At 53.3% G+C, this 16,213-nt stretch overlaps 1 protein-coding gene across 2 annotated transcripts in view; it reads right to left on the minus strand.

The window, feature by feature from the left end:
- Positions 1 to 4,248: 4,248 nt before the first annotated feature.
- Positions 4,249 to 16,213, minus strand: part of PXYLP1 (2-phosphoxylose phosphatase 1) — a 69,478-nt gene continuing 57,513 nt past the window's right edge. For both annotated transcript variants that reach the window (XM_062213992.1, XM_062214002.1), the window contains exons 5-6: positions 12,380 to 12,519; positions 4,249 to 6,372 (exon numbers count right to left, since the gene is read on the minus strand). In XM_062213992.1, the coding sequence (XP_062069976.1) occupies positions 5,435 to 6,372; positions 12,380 to 12,519 (1,078 nt within the window). In that variant the 3' untranslated portion in view covers positions 4,249 to 5,434. The remainder of the gene's footprint in view (positions 6,373 to 12,379; positions 12,520 to 16,213) is intronic.

Genomic DNA, 16,213 nt, shown 5'->3' on the forward strand with positions numbered 1-16,213 from the left:
GAAAGCCGCTGTTCCGATCCGGGAGTCCGCCCTGGTCTCCTCTCGGACCCGGCGCTTTTCTGTCCAATGACAATGTCTGCCTCTTTGTGAATTGTTTTCTGGCTTTTTATTTCTATCCTGAGCTGAGGAAAAGAACCCAGAAACTCGCTCTGGCAACCGTCCTGCTCTCTGTGGTCGGTTACAACACTCTCCCGTGGGAGTCGCCAGCCCTGGCTCAGGGGCGGAGCTGGGGGTGGGGGGCACGCAGAGCACAAGCACCAGGGAGGAAGAGGAGCCTGGGGAACTAGGGGGCCACGGGGTTCTGGGGAGGATCTGCCTGGGGCTCTTGTTAGGTAGGAGGTTAGCAATCTGCCTGTGTGAGAGAGGAGGTATTTTACCCTAGGAGTCCTGCCCACACCCCACAGCCAGCCCCCAAGGCAGGACCCCGGGCCAAGTGGGCTCCCCGGGCTGACAGCACTGGGACTAGAACCCTGGCAGGGATTTTACCGCAAGCCTCTGTCCAGGAGAAGGGGGGGGGGGGGAGAGGCCGCGGGCAGAACTGGATCCCGTGCCCTGGTAAGCCCCAGGCTGAGTAGACTGCACGCCCAGCTCTTGGCTCTTTCCTGAGCCGCCCGCCCGCCTGTCAGGTGTATTCTGTCCATCAAACCATGGCGCCTGGCTTGCCCCAGGCTGAGTGAGTGGATGCTCTCTCTCCGATCTGTCTGGAGAGGGGCCCATTCGTTCTGACGGACGCCCTACCCCATTCAGCCTTGCTCCCCTGCAACCACTCCTCTCCGTCTCACGTCTGAACTCTTTCTTGTGCGAAGACAGGAACCATCCCACCCATCCCTGGAAGTCTCTGTCCTCTCCGAGGGCAGCGCTGACATGCCACAGGGTGGCGCTCGGGCCCTTCTCTGTCCCCAGGCATGTGGGAAACACACCAACAAGTGCATTCCAGTACAACCCCTCACCCGTGTCCTCACTGCACGCAGTAAGCGGGAGAGGCAGGTGGGAGCCAGCCAGGAAGGGCCTCGTGGGAACCTTAGGACCTTGCAATTTATCTGGAAGGCCAAGGAAGGGTTTTGACGGGGGGGGGGGGGGGGGCATGATTTTGATGTGGTCTTGGGTGTATTCATTTCTACTGCAGATTCCTGCCTTGTACACAGACAAGCAGACACGTCTAAGGTACAAAAAGTGGGAGTGAAATTTCTTCAAAAGGCGAGAAAGCAAACGCACGCGAAAATACCCATCAGGAGTGGGCAGCGGGCCAGAAGCCTCCCCTAAAGGAGGCTGGGGGAAGGGAGAGAGGGCACGCATGAAACACCCCCAGCCGCGGTCTGAGGCGGGAGAGGGCAAGACAGGGAGTGAGCCCCCCAGTGTCTGGCCTCTCCTAAGAAGCAGGGGTGGCCTCTGCAGGCGTGAAGCCACACAGGAGTTATACGGTACCTCCACAAGTTCCACATGGAGCTCAATGTCCACATTTTCATGGCCTCGGTCCCGGATGAAGCAGATGCATCTTGGGAAAAGGGGTGCTCTGATTGACAAGTAGGAGGGTGGAGTGACCCAGGAGGGCCTGCAGTGACTTCTGGCCCAGCAGACCTAAACCACCTGCCTGTCCCACACCAGTGATTGACAGACACAAGCGTACCATCTATACATGCCAGAGAGAACTTCCCCCGAAATTCCCACATCCTGGGAAACTCCGCAGTTCTGGGCAAGTGGGGACAGCTGATAGAGCTATTTAAACACAGCTGCCCAGCTGCTTGCTGCTTTCTACCCGTGGCTGGGTTCAGACACACCAGGGTTGTTAATTCTGTTCAGAAGTCTTTCTGAGGATGCAAGGATCAGGAGCGGGCACCTCAGCCCTCCCGCAGCCGGCTTTCAGAGTTCTAGAAACTTCCAGAAGTCTAACTCTGCTGTGGTTACCAAGACCCCCAGGCGGGCTGGCTAGCACCGTTAGGGTGAGAGCTTCGTTCTGTACAAAGTGATGCTAGAGAAAGGAGACTCAATAAAACGCAGCAGCGACGCTGGACAGGGGCTAAGCGGTGACCCGGGCGAGAAGGGAGCCGGCGTGATGGCGCCTCTGTCTGACCGATGTAAAGCCCTAACGTTCTAAGTCAGGACCCTGGCTTTCAATTCCGACTGCGTGCATTTTTACAGGATTTAAAAAACTGTCTAATCTACACCACGAAATATATTATTCAGCAGCTACAGAAAGAGCTAGCTATCTGCGTGCATCTCTGTCAACATGGAAATATTTGTAAGACGCACCATCAACGAAGCAAGTTAATGAGAAACATCCTAAGGCAGACTGATAGGAGAAACAACTTAAAATACATATTTTTAAAGGAAGCAAGTTATAGAACAACGTAGGGGCACTTGAAAGAGTTTGTGGAAATGAAATTAAAAGATAAGTTTGTCTTTAGGTGCAGAAAAAAAATTTAAAGCCATGCATGATTTTTTTCGTAACACATTTCCCATGAACTTTAAAAATATTATTTAGTTTACTTACTTGAGAGGCAGAGAAACACAGAGAGGGAGCTTTGACTGCTGGTTTACTCCCCAGATGCCCACCAGTAGCTAGGGCTGGGCCAGGCCAAAACCAAGAGTCCAGAACCCCATCTGGGTCTCCACCAGGGTGGCAGAGGCCCAAGCATCTGAGCCATCGTTAGCTGCCTCCCAGGCTGCGTTCACAGGACACTGGACTGGAAGAGGAGTAGCCGGGAAGGGAACTGGCACCCTCCCGTGGGACGTGAGTGTCCAGGTGGCAGGCTGCCCTGCTGCACCAAACCTGCTCCCTCCGTGAACTGTCTGAACTGCTTCCTGTTCAACTCTGTGTGCTCCCGCCTCTGCACGGGAAATTTCCGGAAGGCTGATTCTCAAACTGCTCACTGCGCTGCCTCTGGAGGGGGGAAATCAGAGGAGGGTTTTTTTTTTCCTTTTTCCCCTATAGTGTTTGATTATTTCCCAGTGGGCAGGTGCTAATTTCAGCCACAAAACCAAGAAAGCTAAAGATATCCAAGTACACACCAGACCAGTCATGAATTAAGCCTTTGCCTAAACCCAGGAGGAAGTCCAGGGCTCCCCAGAGAATGAGGTGCCTCAGAACTTGACATTGAAGAAGACACCTCAATGCTGCACGTATCCTGAGTCTCAGGTAGCAAACCCTCCACCCACGCTCTCCATATATCTACTTTTGCCAACAGATGTTGGGAACTGATCTTTTAAAGAATCTCATTCACTTTCATTTTTTTCGATCTTCGAGCTGCGTTAAACAGCTCTAATTCAGATAACACACAGTTTTCACCAATCAATGAAGTTAATTCAGATAAATTTTTAAAATATTGGTTCTCGGGGCTGGCACTGTGGTGCAGTGGGTTGGGCCGCCACTCGTGACACTGGTGTCCCATATCAGAGCACCAGAGTTCAAGTCCTGGCTGCTCTGCTTCCGAGCCAGCTCCCTGCTAATGCACTTGGGAAGGCGGCTGATGGTGGCCCAAGTCACCTGGCTCCTGGCTTCAGCCTAGCCCAGACCTGCCCGGCTATTACAGTCATTCTGGGGAATGAATAAGTGGATAGATCTCTCTCCCTCTCATACATATATATATATATATATATATATATATATATATATATACATATAATATGTATAATGCATATATATACATTGTCAATCTGCCTTTCTAATCAATAAGTACATCTTTACTTTTTTTAAAGATTATTTATTTATTTTAGAGGCAGAGTTACAGACAGAGAGAGGGAGAGACAGAGAGAGAAGTCTTCCCCGCTGATTCACTCTCCAAATGGCGTCAAGGGCCAGAACTGGGCCGATCCAAAGCAAGGAGTTTCCTCTGGGTCTCCCATGTGGGTGCAGGGCTCAAGGACTTGGGCCACCTCCCACTGCTTTCCCAGCCCATAGCAGAGAGCTGGATTGGAAGTGGAGCATCAGGGACTCAAAATGGTGCCCATGGGGGACGCCAGTGCTGCAGGCGGAGGCTTAACCCGCTGTACCACAGCGCTGGTCCCTGAGTAAATAAATCTTTAAAAAGAAAAGAAAAAATATTGGTTCTCACTTGACCTGGAGTGACTTACATGTACAAACCATTAGATGTACAGTGTAAATAGTCTTCAAAAATTTATCTGTGGGCACAGACATATTCAAAGGCGACACTGGGCAGAAACAAGGGAAAAGGCTGGGGCGCCGACAACAACGGGGAATCTCACCGCACCTTGCATTTCTTCAAAGAGAACCAGCACCATCAGTTCAGAAATCACAGATTTAATGATCATTGCTTCTAATATACAAAATACCTTATAAAGATTAGCTATCTAGTAACAAAGTTTTTTTTTTTTTTCTAAAAACTTGTCTAAAAGTCAACCAGAATTTACCACTCTCTTGAAACTGATGAAAACGGTTTACAAGTTGATTCAATTATACAACTTATCAAAGGGAATGAGTCTTCATTAGTTTTTTGGGGAAGAAAGTGCCTGAATGCAGCCTCTTCTCACCACCAAGCAGGTATAGTACACTGCATACTGACTATCCGGACAGCAACACGTTTGACACTGCTCTTAGAAAATATTTTCCTAGGCTATAAAAATACTAAGTGGCATACAAAAGTTTCAGCATTTACAGCAAACAGATCACAGCAGACAAACAGTGAAAACTGCCTCGTACCACAATCATCATGAACATCAGGTAGTGTTCTAACCATCTCGCTCTGATTCGGCATCTGTTTCTCCTCCAGTCTTGTGAGAGTGGCAGGTGCAGCCCGGGCGAACCACCGAGTGTCACTGTGGGCATTCAGCTGCCTTACAAAGTGCTGTACGCACAGTCACAGCAGAGCCTGCTCCTCACGTCGGGGGTCAGCAGTCGACAGCCCGCGAGCCACATGGGCTCCCCCCCCGCCATCCCCTTCCCCTGCTACATCACGTTGTCATCAGCGGCTGCCTTTGTGCCGAATGAGCAGGGTCGAGCAGCTACCACAGAGACCGTGTGCAGCCTTTGGGTCTGCATACACTGAAATCTTTACTATCTGGCCCTCTGTGGACAAACCTGCCACCCCCCTTTCTAGATAAATCACTTCAGGACGTCACGGAACGAGGACTGGGGTAAGACTGTGCAGGATGGAGAACGTTCTGGCCAGGTCCATCGCCCGGTACCTGCCCAGCTCCGGGCCCTGAAATGGTGTTCTCGTACTGTAGGTCACGCCTGCCTAGATAAAGTACCTTCTCTTCTCTACGAACTGGCTACTTTGTACCACAAAACTCACGTACCACATTACAGCAGCGTGCTCGCTCTTTAACCCGAACCATCTACGCAGCTCCCAAACACAGTTACTAGCCTTTCTAAAAACCAATCCTCTAAGACCTTTAGCAAGACACAGAACTAGCAGTGGGTGTTTCCCAGCTCCCTGCGTTGGCGCCGACGCTGCAGGGCTGTGCCGCGTGCCTGTCAGATCCCCTCCCTATGACACGCCTCGTGGTAACTGGTACTGCTGCCATCCAGGGCCAGAAACATGTCCCTCCGGACAAAGCGCACCAGGTTCTCGAGGGGGCACATGGGCTTGGGCGAGCGCTTGTGGTGGTCCTGGCAGAAGGAGGTGTGGAATGTGACGTCGACCCCATTGTAGAGGACCCGGACGGAGTGCTCCGTGGGCTTTTCTCTGTCTTGCCAAAGCTCAAAGATCAGCCTGGCGGCAAACCTCGGGAACCTGGCTTCTGCCAGGCCCAAGGCGCTGAGAACGGGTGACAGGGTGACATCGTGGGCAGAGTAGAGGGCAAAGATCTCTTCTCTCCCGCCCAGGGCAGCGCGCTGCATCCGGCCGACGGTCTGATTCAGGATGGGGTGGGCGCCCAGGAGCGAGTACCCGAGGTACAGTTTCTTCTCGCGCCGCTCTCGCTCGTCCTCTATCTGATGGGTCTTGATCACCTTGAAGTGCTCCAGGCCCAGGCAGCCGTGCCGGGTGCAGGGGAAGCTGACGTTGTGGCAGAAGTGGCAGAGCATGGCGTCGATGGGGTTGGCGGCTCGCAGCTGCTTGGTGGGCACGTCCACGATCTTGGCCATCTCGCCGTAGGTCCTCTCCAGCTGGCTGTTCTTCAAACGCAGGAGGTACTGGCGATGCTGCTCCTGCTCCAGGTAGTGGTTTCTCAGCGGGCAATAGCAGCTTCCGGCACAGAACAGGGCGCTCGGCTGGTGCCGGAAATAGATCTTCTTCCAGTCGAAATCGGGGAGAAACCCGTACAGCAAGGCCAGCCCGCTCTGGAGGGTCCGGCTTTTCCCGGTGGTCTCCAGGTAGAGCTGGTCTGTGGCCCAGTTGCTGGGCAGGAGCCTGTGTTTCTTGAGATAGATGTCCCGAAGCAGCTGGCCATTCTGCAGATGCTGTACCACACCTGGAACAAAGAGCAGGCAAAGGGCTCCTTACTCCCCGCTCAGCACAAGGAAGAGCCGGGAGAAGCCCAGGCAGCGGCTGGCGCTGGAGGGTTTTCGCCCAGCATTAGAGGAGATGACCGAGCCCTTTCGCCACTGGATGGCGCTGCAGGAATGGGTTCAAGGTCAGCTTGCATAGGGGCCCTCGAGGGGTATCCGTGAGCGGAGCAGGTCCTTGTCCTCTGTACCATGGCCCCTGGGGGAGGGGTGCACCTTGCTCCCTCCCTCTTGCCTGGCCCCTTCCCCAAGGAAATGCCGCCACTGGTGGGGATCAGAGGGCAGGATCACGCAGCCCTTGGAGACGTAGCCTGTAAACGGCATGGACCTAAGGGAGCGCTCTCACTGCTGCCCGGGGCCAGGGCCTCCCTCAGTGCGCAGGGGCTGCTCAGTGAGCCCAGTCAGGGAGAGGCCACCGCCAGCGGCCTGCGTGCTGCTGGGACCCCATCTTCCCTCCCAGTGAAAGGTCCCTAGGGGCTGTCTGCAGGAGATCCTGCTGGGGCTCCCAGGTTCTCCTCATGGCTTGCAACTGTCTCCCCATAGCCAATAGAATATTTGGATGCACGGATTTTAAAAAAAAATTTTTTTTGCCCCAAAATCAATGAACATTTTAGCTGCCATTTCCATGAACTTTCTGAACTACTCTCATATTTGGAAGAAGTAATCTTTATGGTTGCACACACATATGGGCATTATGCTCCATTATCATAAGACAGAAGGAGAGAAGAATGTGTCTTTGTAGGTGCCTGCACTTTGTTTCCAGAAGCTTTGGGGGGGGGGTGATGCCTGAAAACTGGGATTCTAGGTTCTCTGGGGGGAGGGAGAATGGGGAGGGGATGAGCTCAGCCACATGACGGGGCATGGAGAGCAGAGTCCCCTTGGGGACCCGGGATAGCGCCACTGCACCTCCATGGAGGTTTGCATAGAGCAGTGAACTGCTCTGTGGCCATGTTTTCCTAGACTATGCAGATTGAAGCTGGGATGTTATAGTGTGTCAAGTTTGTCTCATTTCATCTCCACAAAAGCCCAGTGCAGAAGGCATATACAAAACCTTCAAAAAGCTTGTGGAGGGGCTGGTGCTGTGGTGTAGCGGGTCAAAGCTCCAGCCTGCAATGCCAGCATCCCATATGGGTGCTGGTTTGAGTCCCAGCTGCTCCTCTTCCAATCTAGCTCTCTGTTATGGCCTGAGAAAGCATTAGAAGATGGCCCAAGTCCTTGGGCCCTTGTACCCACGTGGGAGACCCAGAAGAAGCTCCTGGCTCCTGGCTTTGGATCAGCTCAGCTCTGGCCATTGAGGTCATTTGGGGAGTGAACCAACGGAGGAAAACCTCTCTCTCTCTGGCTCTACCTCTCTCTGTAACTCTGCCTTTCAAATAAATAAAATAATTCTAAAAAAAAAAAAAAAGGTTGTGGAAGACACACATTAGGAAAAACCTATGCATGGATTTCCATTTCTTTTATTTTTGGTACTCAAATAAGCTTATCTTTTATTTTTAAACATTATTTTTTTACTTTTATTTGAAAGAGAGAGATCTTCCTCCACAGGTTCACTCCCCAAATGCCCACAATAGTCAGGACTGAGCTAGGCCACAGCCTGGAGCTAGGAACTCCATCTGTGTCACCCAGGTGAGTGGCAGGGCCCCAAGTTCCAGAGCCATCTGCTTCCTCCCCAGGTGTGTATTACCAGGGAGCTAGAACTCGGGCGGGGGGCGCTGCAGTGTACGAGCTAAGCCTCCGCCTGTGCTGGGGTCTCAGCTGCTCCTCTTCCGATCCAGCTCTCTGCTATGGCCTTGGAAAGCAGTGGAAGACAGCCCAAGTGCTTGGGCCCCTGCACCCATAAGGGAGACCTGAAAGAAGCTCCTGGTTCCTGGCTTTGGATCAGCCCAGCTCCGGCTGTTGCAGTCATTTGGGGAGTGAACCAGTGGATAGAAGACCTCTCTCTCTCTCTCTCTCTCTCTCTCTCTCTCTGCATCTGCCTCTCTGTAACTCTACCTTTCAAATAAATAAATCTTTAAAAAAAAAAAAAAAGCAGCCTCTTAAACACAGCGGGCACTCATGAGCGATCCCACACAGTAGCTGCAGGGACCCTAGGTGTGCAGGCTGAAAATGACTATTACAATGGCTATGCATGCTTAACGACATTTACAATAGATGCCACAAGTTGACCACGAAAAGAGAATGCAGGAACAGGAGCAAACGGCACTGCAAATATTTCTGGTGTAATACTAATCTAGGAAATGATGACGATAATCCGTCCATTGAGAAGAAGGTCCGTATAAATGACTGTCTCTCAGCATGAGGGCCTGCCGATGTCTTCTCAGAACCAGCACCCTCCCCCCGCCCCAGCCCCCAACCCGTGCACCCAGGGGCAGGGCAGGCATTTGGCACAGTGGTTAAGATACGGCTGGGGATGCTCGCATCTCACTTCCGAGTGCCAGGTCCACTTCCCATCCCCCTTTCTGATAATGTGCCTGGGAGGCAGCAGATGATGGCTCAAGTACTTGGGTCCCTGCCACCCACACGGGAGACCTGGATTGGGCTCCTGGTATCTGGCCTCATCCAGCCCTGACTCTTGTGGGCATTCTGGTAGTGAACAAGCAGATAGGAGATCTCCTAATTCTGGCTCTCCCTCAGTTTCTCTGCCTTTCAAATGAAAATCAAAACAAAACAGGGGCTAGCACTTGGTGCAGTGGGGTAAAGCACTGCTTAATGCTGGTATCCCAATATATCAGCACTGGTTCGAGTCCTGGCTGCTCCGCTTCTGATCTAGCTCCCTGCTAATGTGCCTGAAAAAGCAGTGAATGATGGTCCAAGTCCCTGTACCCTTACCACCCATGTGGGAGACCCCAAAAGAATTCTGGGTTCTTGGCTTGGGTCTGGCCATATCCAGGCTGCTGTAGCCATTGGGGAGCGAATCAGTGGATGCATGATCTCTCTCTCCCTCTCTCTCTCCCTTGCAAATATATAAATACACAAATCTTCAAAAATAAAACACAAGTAGCCCCTGAGTCCTGAGCCTGGGCCTCCCCCGCCCTCTGCCCAGTCATCCTGACCCCCTTAGCCAGTGTGGATAGACAGGGAACCCCAAGAAGCTCAGTGGTTTTGCAGGTCCACCTCTGGGTGCGGCTAGGCTGGCCACTCTGTTCACAGACACACAACGTGCCCACAGCAGACGGGGCGGGGACCACATGGCTTCTTTATTCCTGGCTCCGGAGTCCAGAGGCCTGGCCACATCCAGACCCTTGGAGTCTGTGAGTCACCTCGGAATTCTTCCAATGAATTTCCTCTTCCGCTAATGTAATCAGAGAGTCCAGCCAGCAGTTCTTAGCAGGACTGGTGCTCCAGGGGGGGCCTGAGGTTGCATTAGTAGAATGATATGGGGGAGAGGGTTCCTGGCACTCCATGGGCGGAGGCTACACAACGGGCAACCGTTCTGTTCTCCATTCCACACGACTTTGGAGTCAACCACAGGACATTCCCACAGGTGAGAGCCTGTTTGAATACTTTAGCCTAGAACCTAACTCTGTGTGTGTGTGTGTGTGTAAGCACCAGACCACTTTTGGCTGGCGCCGCGACTCACTAGGCTAATCTTCCGCCTGTGGTGCCAGTACTCCGGGTTCTAGTCTCAGTTGGGGTGCCGGATTCTGTCCCGGTTGCTCCTCTACCAGTCCAGCTCTCTGCTGTAGCCCAGGAAGGCAGTGGAGGATGGCCCAAATGCTTGGGCCCTGCACCCGCATGGGAGACCAGGAGGAAGCACCTGGCTCCTGGCTTTGGATCAGGGAAGAGTGCCAGCCGCAGTGCACCAGCCGTAGTGGCCATTTGAGGGGTGAACCAACGGAAGGAAGACCTTTCTTTCTCTCTCTCTCACTGTCTAACTCTGCCTGTCAAAAAAAAAAAAAAAAAAAGCAAAAAAACAAAAACAAAACAAAAACCCACCAGACCACTTTTGCATAATATTAACGTCCACTGAACTTTCCAGAAATATAACATAAATTAAGGGATGTCTCTACTTCGTTTTCAATCAGAATTTGTCAGAAAAACCCGCTCCTGACATGTGGTCGCAGAGCCATCAATACAACATCGCCCAGCCATCTGCGCCTGTAGCTGTGGCCAGTCACCCGGTCCAGATTCAGGTGCAGCATCTGACTGCTACATTCTATTTTCTAGGGCACCTGTCCCCAAGCACCTGCACTGAGATACGCAGAACCATGGAATCAGTAAGACTCCTCTTGTTTGTCACAATGAGATTCTCGATATCACTTTTATCTACATTTCACTTCAGGATAATGGAGGAAGACTGCACAAAACTTGTTAGGAAAAGAGGAGAACTTGGGAGGTTTAAAACTCCAGTTCTAGGGGCCGGCACTGTGGCGCCATGGGTTAATCCTCTGCCTGTGGCTCCAGCATCCCATATGGGCACCATTTCTAGTCCCAGCTGCTCCTTTTCCAATCCAGCTCTCTGCTGTGGCCTGGGAAAGCAGTAGTGGATGGCACAAATGCTTGGGCCCCTGCACCAGCATGGAAGACCCGGAGGAAGCTCCTGGCTCCTGGCTCCTGGCTCCAGATGGCTCAGCTCTGGCCATTGTGGCCTTCTGGGGAGTGATCCAGATGGAAGACCTCTCTCTCTCTGTCTCTCCATCTCACTGTCTGTAACTCTACCTCTCAAATAAATAAATAAAATCTTTAAAAAAACAAACTCCTGTTCTATTCTAACAGAGGGCTCAGGTATGTGGACGTAACTGCCAAAGGCTTGTAACACAACTCCTTACCCAAGGCTAGACCTCCTGGGCCTTTGGCTAGCCCCACTCTGTCCCTTGACATCATTCATCCCATGAAGGTGGCTGCCGTAACCTGGGACACTCAGCAGGGCCAACTACAGGACAGACACCTGCTGGAACACGAGAGAGCATGGCCGCTGTGGTCCCCTGACTTCCCCACGAAGGCTGCTGACCAAGCAAAGGGCCTTCGAGGCCCCGGACTGAAGAACCAGGGAACTCGAACCTCTTGGGGCGGGGGGGGCACTAGTCTCTTCTCCTTCCAGCAAGGGTGACTCCATAGCCGCCGTCGCCCACCTGCTCTGACAGTGAACCCATTGCATGGCCTGACCAGGGCTGTGGAGGGAATCGGCCACGCTGTTTTCCTTCTTGTTTTTTTGTTGTTGCTGTTTTATTTATTTGCCAAAAGATTTATTTATTTATTTGAAAGTCAGAGTTACAGAGAGAGACAGAGAGAGAGAGAGCGCTTCAATCTGCTGGTTCACTCCCCCAGATGGCTGCAATGGTCAGCACTGGGCCAGGCCAAAGCCAGGAGCCAGGAGCCAGGAGCCAAGAACTCTGTTCTGGTCTCCCCCTCGGGTATAGGGGACCAAACACCTGTGCCAAGTTCCTGCCTTCCCCCAGACCATTCTCAGGGTGCGGAATCTGAAGTGGAGCAGCCGGGACTACAGCTGGTGCTCTGATATGGGACGATGGCAGGTGGCAGCTTTCCCCACTATGCCCCAGGCCACGTGCTTTTCTCCCTGAGCTCTTGTACACAAAAACCTACCAGAAGTTGTGTCTGAAAGATGGAAGGTCATAGGATTGGTTAAATAAGGCATGGCCTACCCACAGTGGGATCACACGCAGCCATCACAGGTGACGTAGTGGGTGACCGTTTACAGGTAGGGAACGAGGCTCACAACATATTAAGTGAAAAGCTGGGTTACCAGTGTTAGTAAATTGTTACTGTGTGCACATCGATGCGAGAAGAAAAGGACCACTTGGGGCCTGTGTCTTTAAACTTTGCTTTCTTTTGCTTGTCTTGCTTACTTTCTCTTCAGAACGTGTGTTGTCTTCAGAATAGGAAAATTAAAAAAAAGCTGTTTCTAATTTTTCAATAGATATTGTGGTGTGCCCGAGCTCCTTGGAGCATCAGTGCTCAGAGCAATTTCCCCAAACGTATGAGCACGGCAGCGTGGCTGGGAGCGGCACGTACCTGTCTGCGTGAGCTCGCCCATCTCACACAGCGGGTGATTGGGGTAGAGAGGCAGGGAGTTCAAGGGGCTTTCGAAAGAGGCTCCGGATCCTTTCGACATGTGGCTAACGAAAGCTTCCAGTTTAGGGTGATATGGTTTCCTGAAAGACAACACAGAGGATGAGTGGCCCAAGGTCCTGGAACAGCCCACGCAACACCAGGTTCCAGCACAAAGCCCCAGGGGAGTCATGACCCTGGGCACCCACAGCAACAGCCCCAACCCTCTAAAATCCCCATTCCAGGTCGGCGCCACGGCTCAATAGGCTAATCCTCCACCTGCGGCGCCGGCACACCAGGTTCTAGTCCCGGTCGGGGCGCTGGATTCTGTCCCGGTTGCTCCTCTTCCAGTCCAGCTCTCTGCTGTGGCCCGGGAAGGCAGTGGAGGATGGCCCAAGTGCTTGGGCCCTGCACCCGCATGGGAGACCAGGAGGAAGCACTTGGCTCCTGGCTTCGGATCAGCGCAGTGTGCCAGCCGCAGCGGCCATTGGAGGGTGAACCAACGGAAAAAGAATACCTTTCTCTCTGTCCCTCTCACTGTCCACTCTGCCTGTCAAAAAAATAAATAAATAAAATCCCCATTCCGTTTTCACACAACCACCGCCCCCCACTGCCACATGAAACCCCTCTTGGCACTGTCAGCCCAAGGCCTCTGCTGACCGCGTGCTGTGCTATGGGATTCAGTGTTGCCCTTGACCTTCCTGCTCCCCAACCTGTACCACTTCTGGGGCTCTGGCTCTGGGACGCCGCTCCCACCCAGCCAGCCATGCCCGCTGGGAGCCAGGAGCTGCCCAGGTCCCCCCTGCCGTGCCCTGCACAGCCCACCTGCCCCTCAACCTTGCAGACTCCTCCTGCGGGGCTTCTCCACCTGATTCCCTTCACCCTCACCGTCACCTGGGCTTGGGCCTCAGGCAGCTCCTGCTTGGGTAGCAGCATGCTCCTCACAGGCTCTCCACAGCCACGTGGACTCCAGGTGACTCGAGTTGCCACCACCCTTCTGCACTGACGCTGTGTGTCCCGACCCCGCCTCCCTCTGAGAATGCCCCTCCCCTCTCTGTCTGCCCTGGCCACACAGTCAAGGCCTTTGTCCCCCCAGCACACAGCGCACCCCCTCCTCCCCAGTGCCACCACATGCCGCAAGGTGGCCCTATCCTCCTGGGGAACGCACCCCCAAGCTTCGCCTCGGTCACCCAAAATCCTTGATTTTTCCAACCTTTGGAAAACCTCCCTTTTGGAAAATTGCTTGCAGCGTGAGGCTACGGAGATCTCCACGTTGTTTCTGGCACGCCGTGCGCACTGCACACACACCGGCTCATTCAGCGTGGCTGACAATGAACGTCTGTACACGTGATCTGTGTTTCTGCACGCTCGGTCAGTGGAGACATATTTCATCTTCCTGGCGGCTGATACACAATTTTCTCTGAAGAGTGAAATGACCAGTGCGCGCGCACACACCTTTCCTGTGAATACCAAATGGCCTGCGAATGCAGATCCGCTTTCCTGCTGATGAGAGCGGGGACAGACAGAGCAGCTGACTACGAGGCTGCACAGGAGTGGGCACGGGGGGAAGCAGAGATAAACAGCTCTCCCGGCAAACTCCTGCTGGCTGAAAGCGTCATTAGCTGTGGCGATGCTTTAGAACCTGCTGCCCAAGTGGGTTTCTTATCTTCCAAAAGCAGAAAGCTGAAAGGAAAATCCATCTTCCAAAGAGTCTGTTTTAAATTTAGAGCGTGCCAATCCAGACTGGCCCCGGGCCCTAATAAATCACACTGGCTGGCTGCAGGGATGACGGCTTTTCCTTCACCCGAGGCGGAAACACATACACGTTTGCAGACCGGGCAACAGGAGGTGTGGACAGGGAATGGGACTGCCGACATGAGCCACACAGACAAGGCGCCCGCCAGCAAGGGTCAGGTGCCCTGCTCTGGGCCATCGGTTCAGCCTGGCGACTTCAGAGGCCCTGAGAGCGTTGCTGCCGCTTTCAGAAGTGGAATTTCACGCCAGCAGGCGTCTGCTGGGACATCCTGGGGTGTCCGGGCAGCTGGCGGCTGACTGGTCTGCTCGTCACACCTCCCTCCGTGGTGCCCAAAGATAAAATTGGTGGAAGGAAGGCTTCACTACGGGACGGCTAACACCCGACTCTATCTTTGTAAGGGGGAAGGTGATCAGACAGCCTCTCTGGTCCATCCTGCCTGGCCCATGGCGCCACCTCTAGAGCCCAAAAGGTTCTTAGCACTGGGTGGATGCTGTACATCACACGGGAATGAACCTCCCTGTGAAGGGCTCCAGCCTTGACAGTCTCAACACATAGGGCCAAAGTGCCCATTGTGTTTATTAAAATGCCCAGGTTTTGATGGCAATATGAAACAGAAAGGCTGCTGTAACACTACTCACTGGATGCTAACGTTCTCCTCTTTCTTGGGAACTTGGTAAGATGCCGGGCTGGGGGCCATGGAGGGTCGGTACAGCTACGTGAGAAGTATTTGCCGTTGTTCACATTCTCTGCCTTTCTTCTATCTGGGTTTGGATGGAAGCAGCCCAGGTTCAGCCACAGACATCCCCGGGGAACGGGCACGCAATAACCTAGGAGGAACCCGGGGCCCTGACGCTCACAGGCAGAGAGAAGCGTGAGTGTGTTATTTAATGGAATACAGCCACGAGTCTCCTCACCCTGCAGACACAGAAGTGATGGCACCATCCAGAAAATCTCCTAATTGCAAGGCCCCACTGCTCATGTGCTTTCTTGCCGGAAACTGAGAGAATCCAAAGGTTTATCATCTTGAGACTTGAAGTCACTCCCTGTAGAGCCCTGACTTACATTTTTATAAGAATGGCTCACACTGTGTGTGCCACAGAGGGCGAGACAGCACCCTGAGGGTGCTCTCTGTGCTCAGGAGAAATGAACTGTGCTTCAGCTATCGCCTGAGCACCCCTGAGCTCTGCAGAGAAGAGTCCCCACCATCAGAAGACAGGATTCAAGGACGCTCACCCAGCTGGAGATGGGAGTGAATTCATGCCAGGCTTGTCTGTTGACTTACTTATTTATCTGAAAGGCAAAGCTGCAGAGAGGGAGAGACAGAGAAAGAACTGAAGCTAGGAGCTAGGGGTTTCTTCCGGTTCTCCCATGTGGGTGGCAGGGGCCCAGGCATTTGGGCCATCCTCCGCTCTTTGTCCCAGGCCATTAGCAGAGAGCTGGATTGGAAGTGGAGCAGCCGGGACATGAACAGGGGCCCATATGGGATGCTGGTACTGCAGGCAGCAGCTTTACCTGCTACGCCATAATACCAGCCACCTCACCCCAGGTTTTTAAAATGTATGCCAAGGAGCCAGCATTGTGGCATAGCCTGTTAAGCCTCTGCTTGCAATGTTGGCAGCCCTTATGGGCACCAATTCAAGTCCTGGCTGCTCCACTTCCAACCCAGCTCTCTACTAACTTGTCTGGGAAAGCTCTGGAAGGTGGTATAAGTACTTACATGTGGGAGACATGGCTGGAGTTCCTGGTTCCTGGCTTTGGCCTGGCCCAGCCCTGGTTGTTGTAGCCATTTGGAAAGTAGACCACTGGCGCCGTGGCTCAACAGGTTAATCCTCCGCCTTGCGGCGCTGGCACACCGGGTTCTAGTTCCGGTTGGGGTGCCGGATTCTATCCCGGTTGCCCCTCTTCCAGGCCAGCTCTCTGCTATGGCCCGGGAAGGCAGTGGAGGATGGCCCAAGTTCTTGGGTCCTGCACCCGCATGGGAGACCAGGAGAAGCACCTGGCTCCTGGCTTCGGATCAGCGAGATGCGCTGACCGCAGCGGCC

Source organism: Lepus europaeus, chromosome 2 (assembly GCF_033115175.1).
Source record: "Lepus europaeus isolate LE1 chromosome 2, mLepTim1.pri, whole genome shotgun sequence".
NCBI classification, from domain to species: domain Eukaryota; kingdom Metazoa; phylum Chordata; class Mammalia; order Lagomorpha; family Leporidae; genus Lepus; species Lepus europaeus.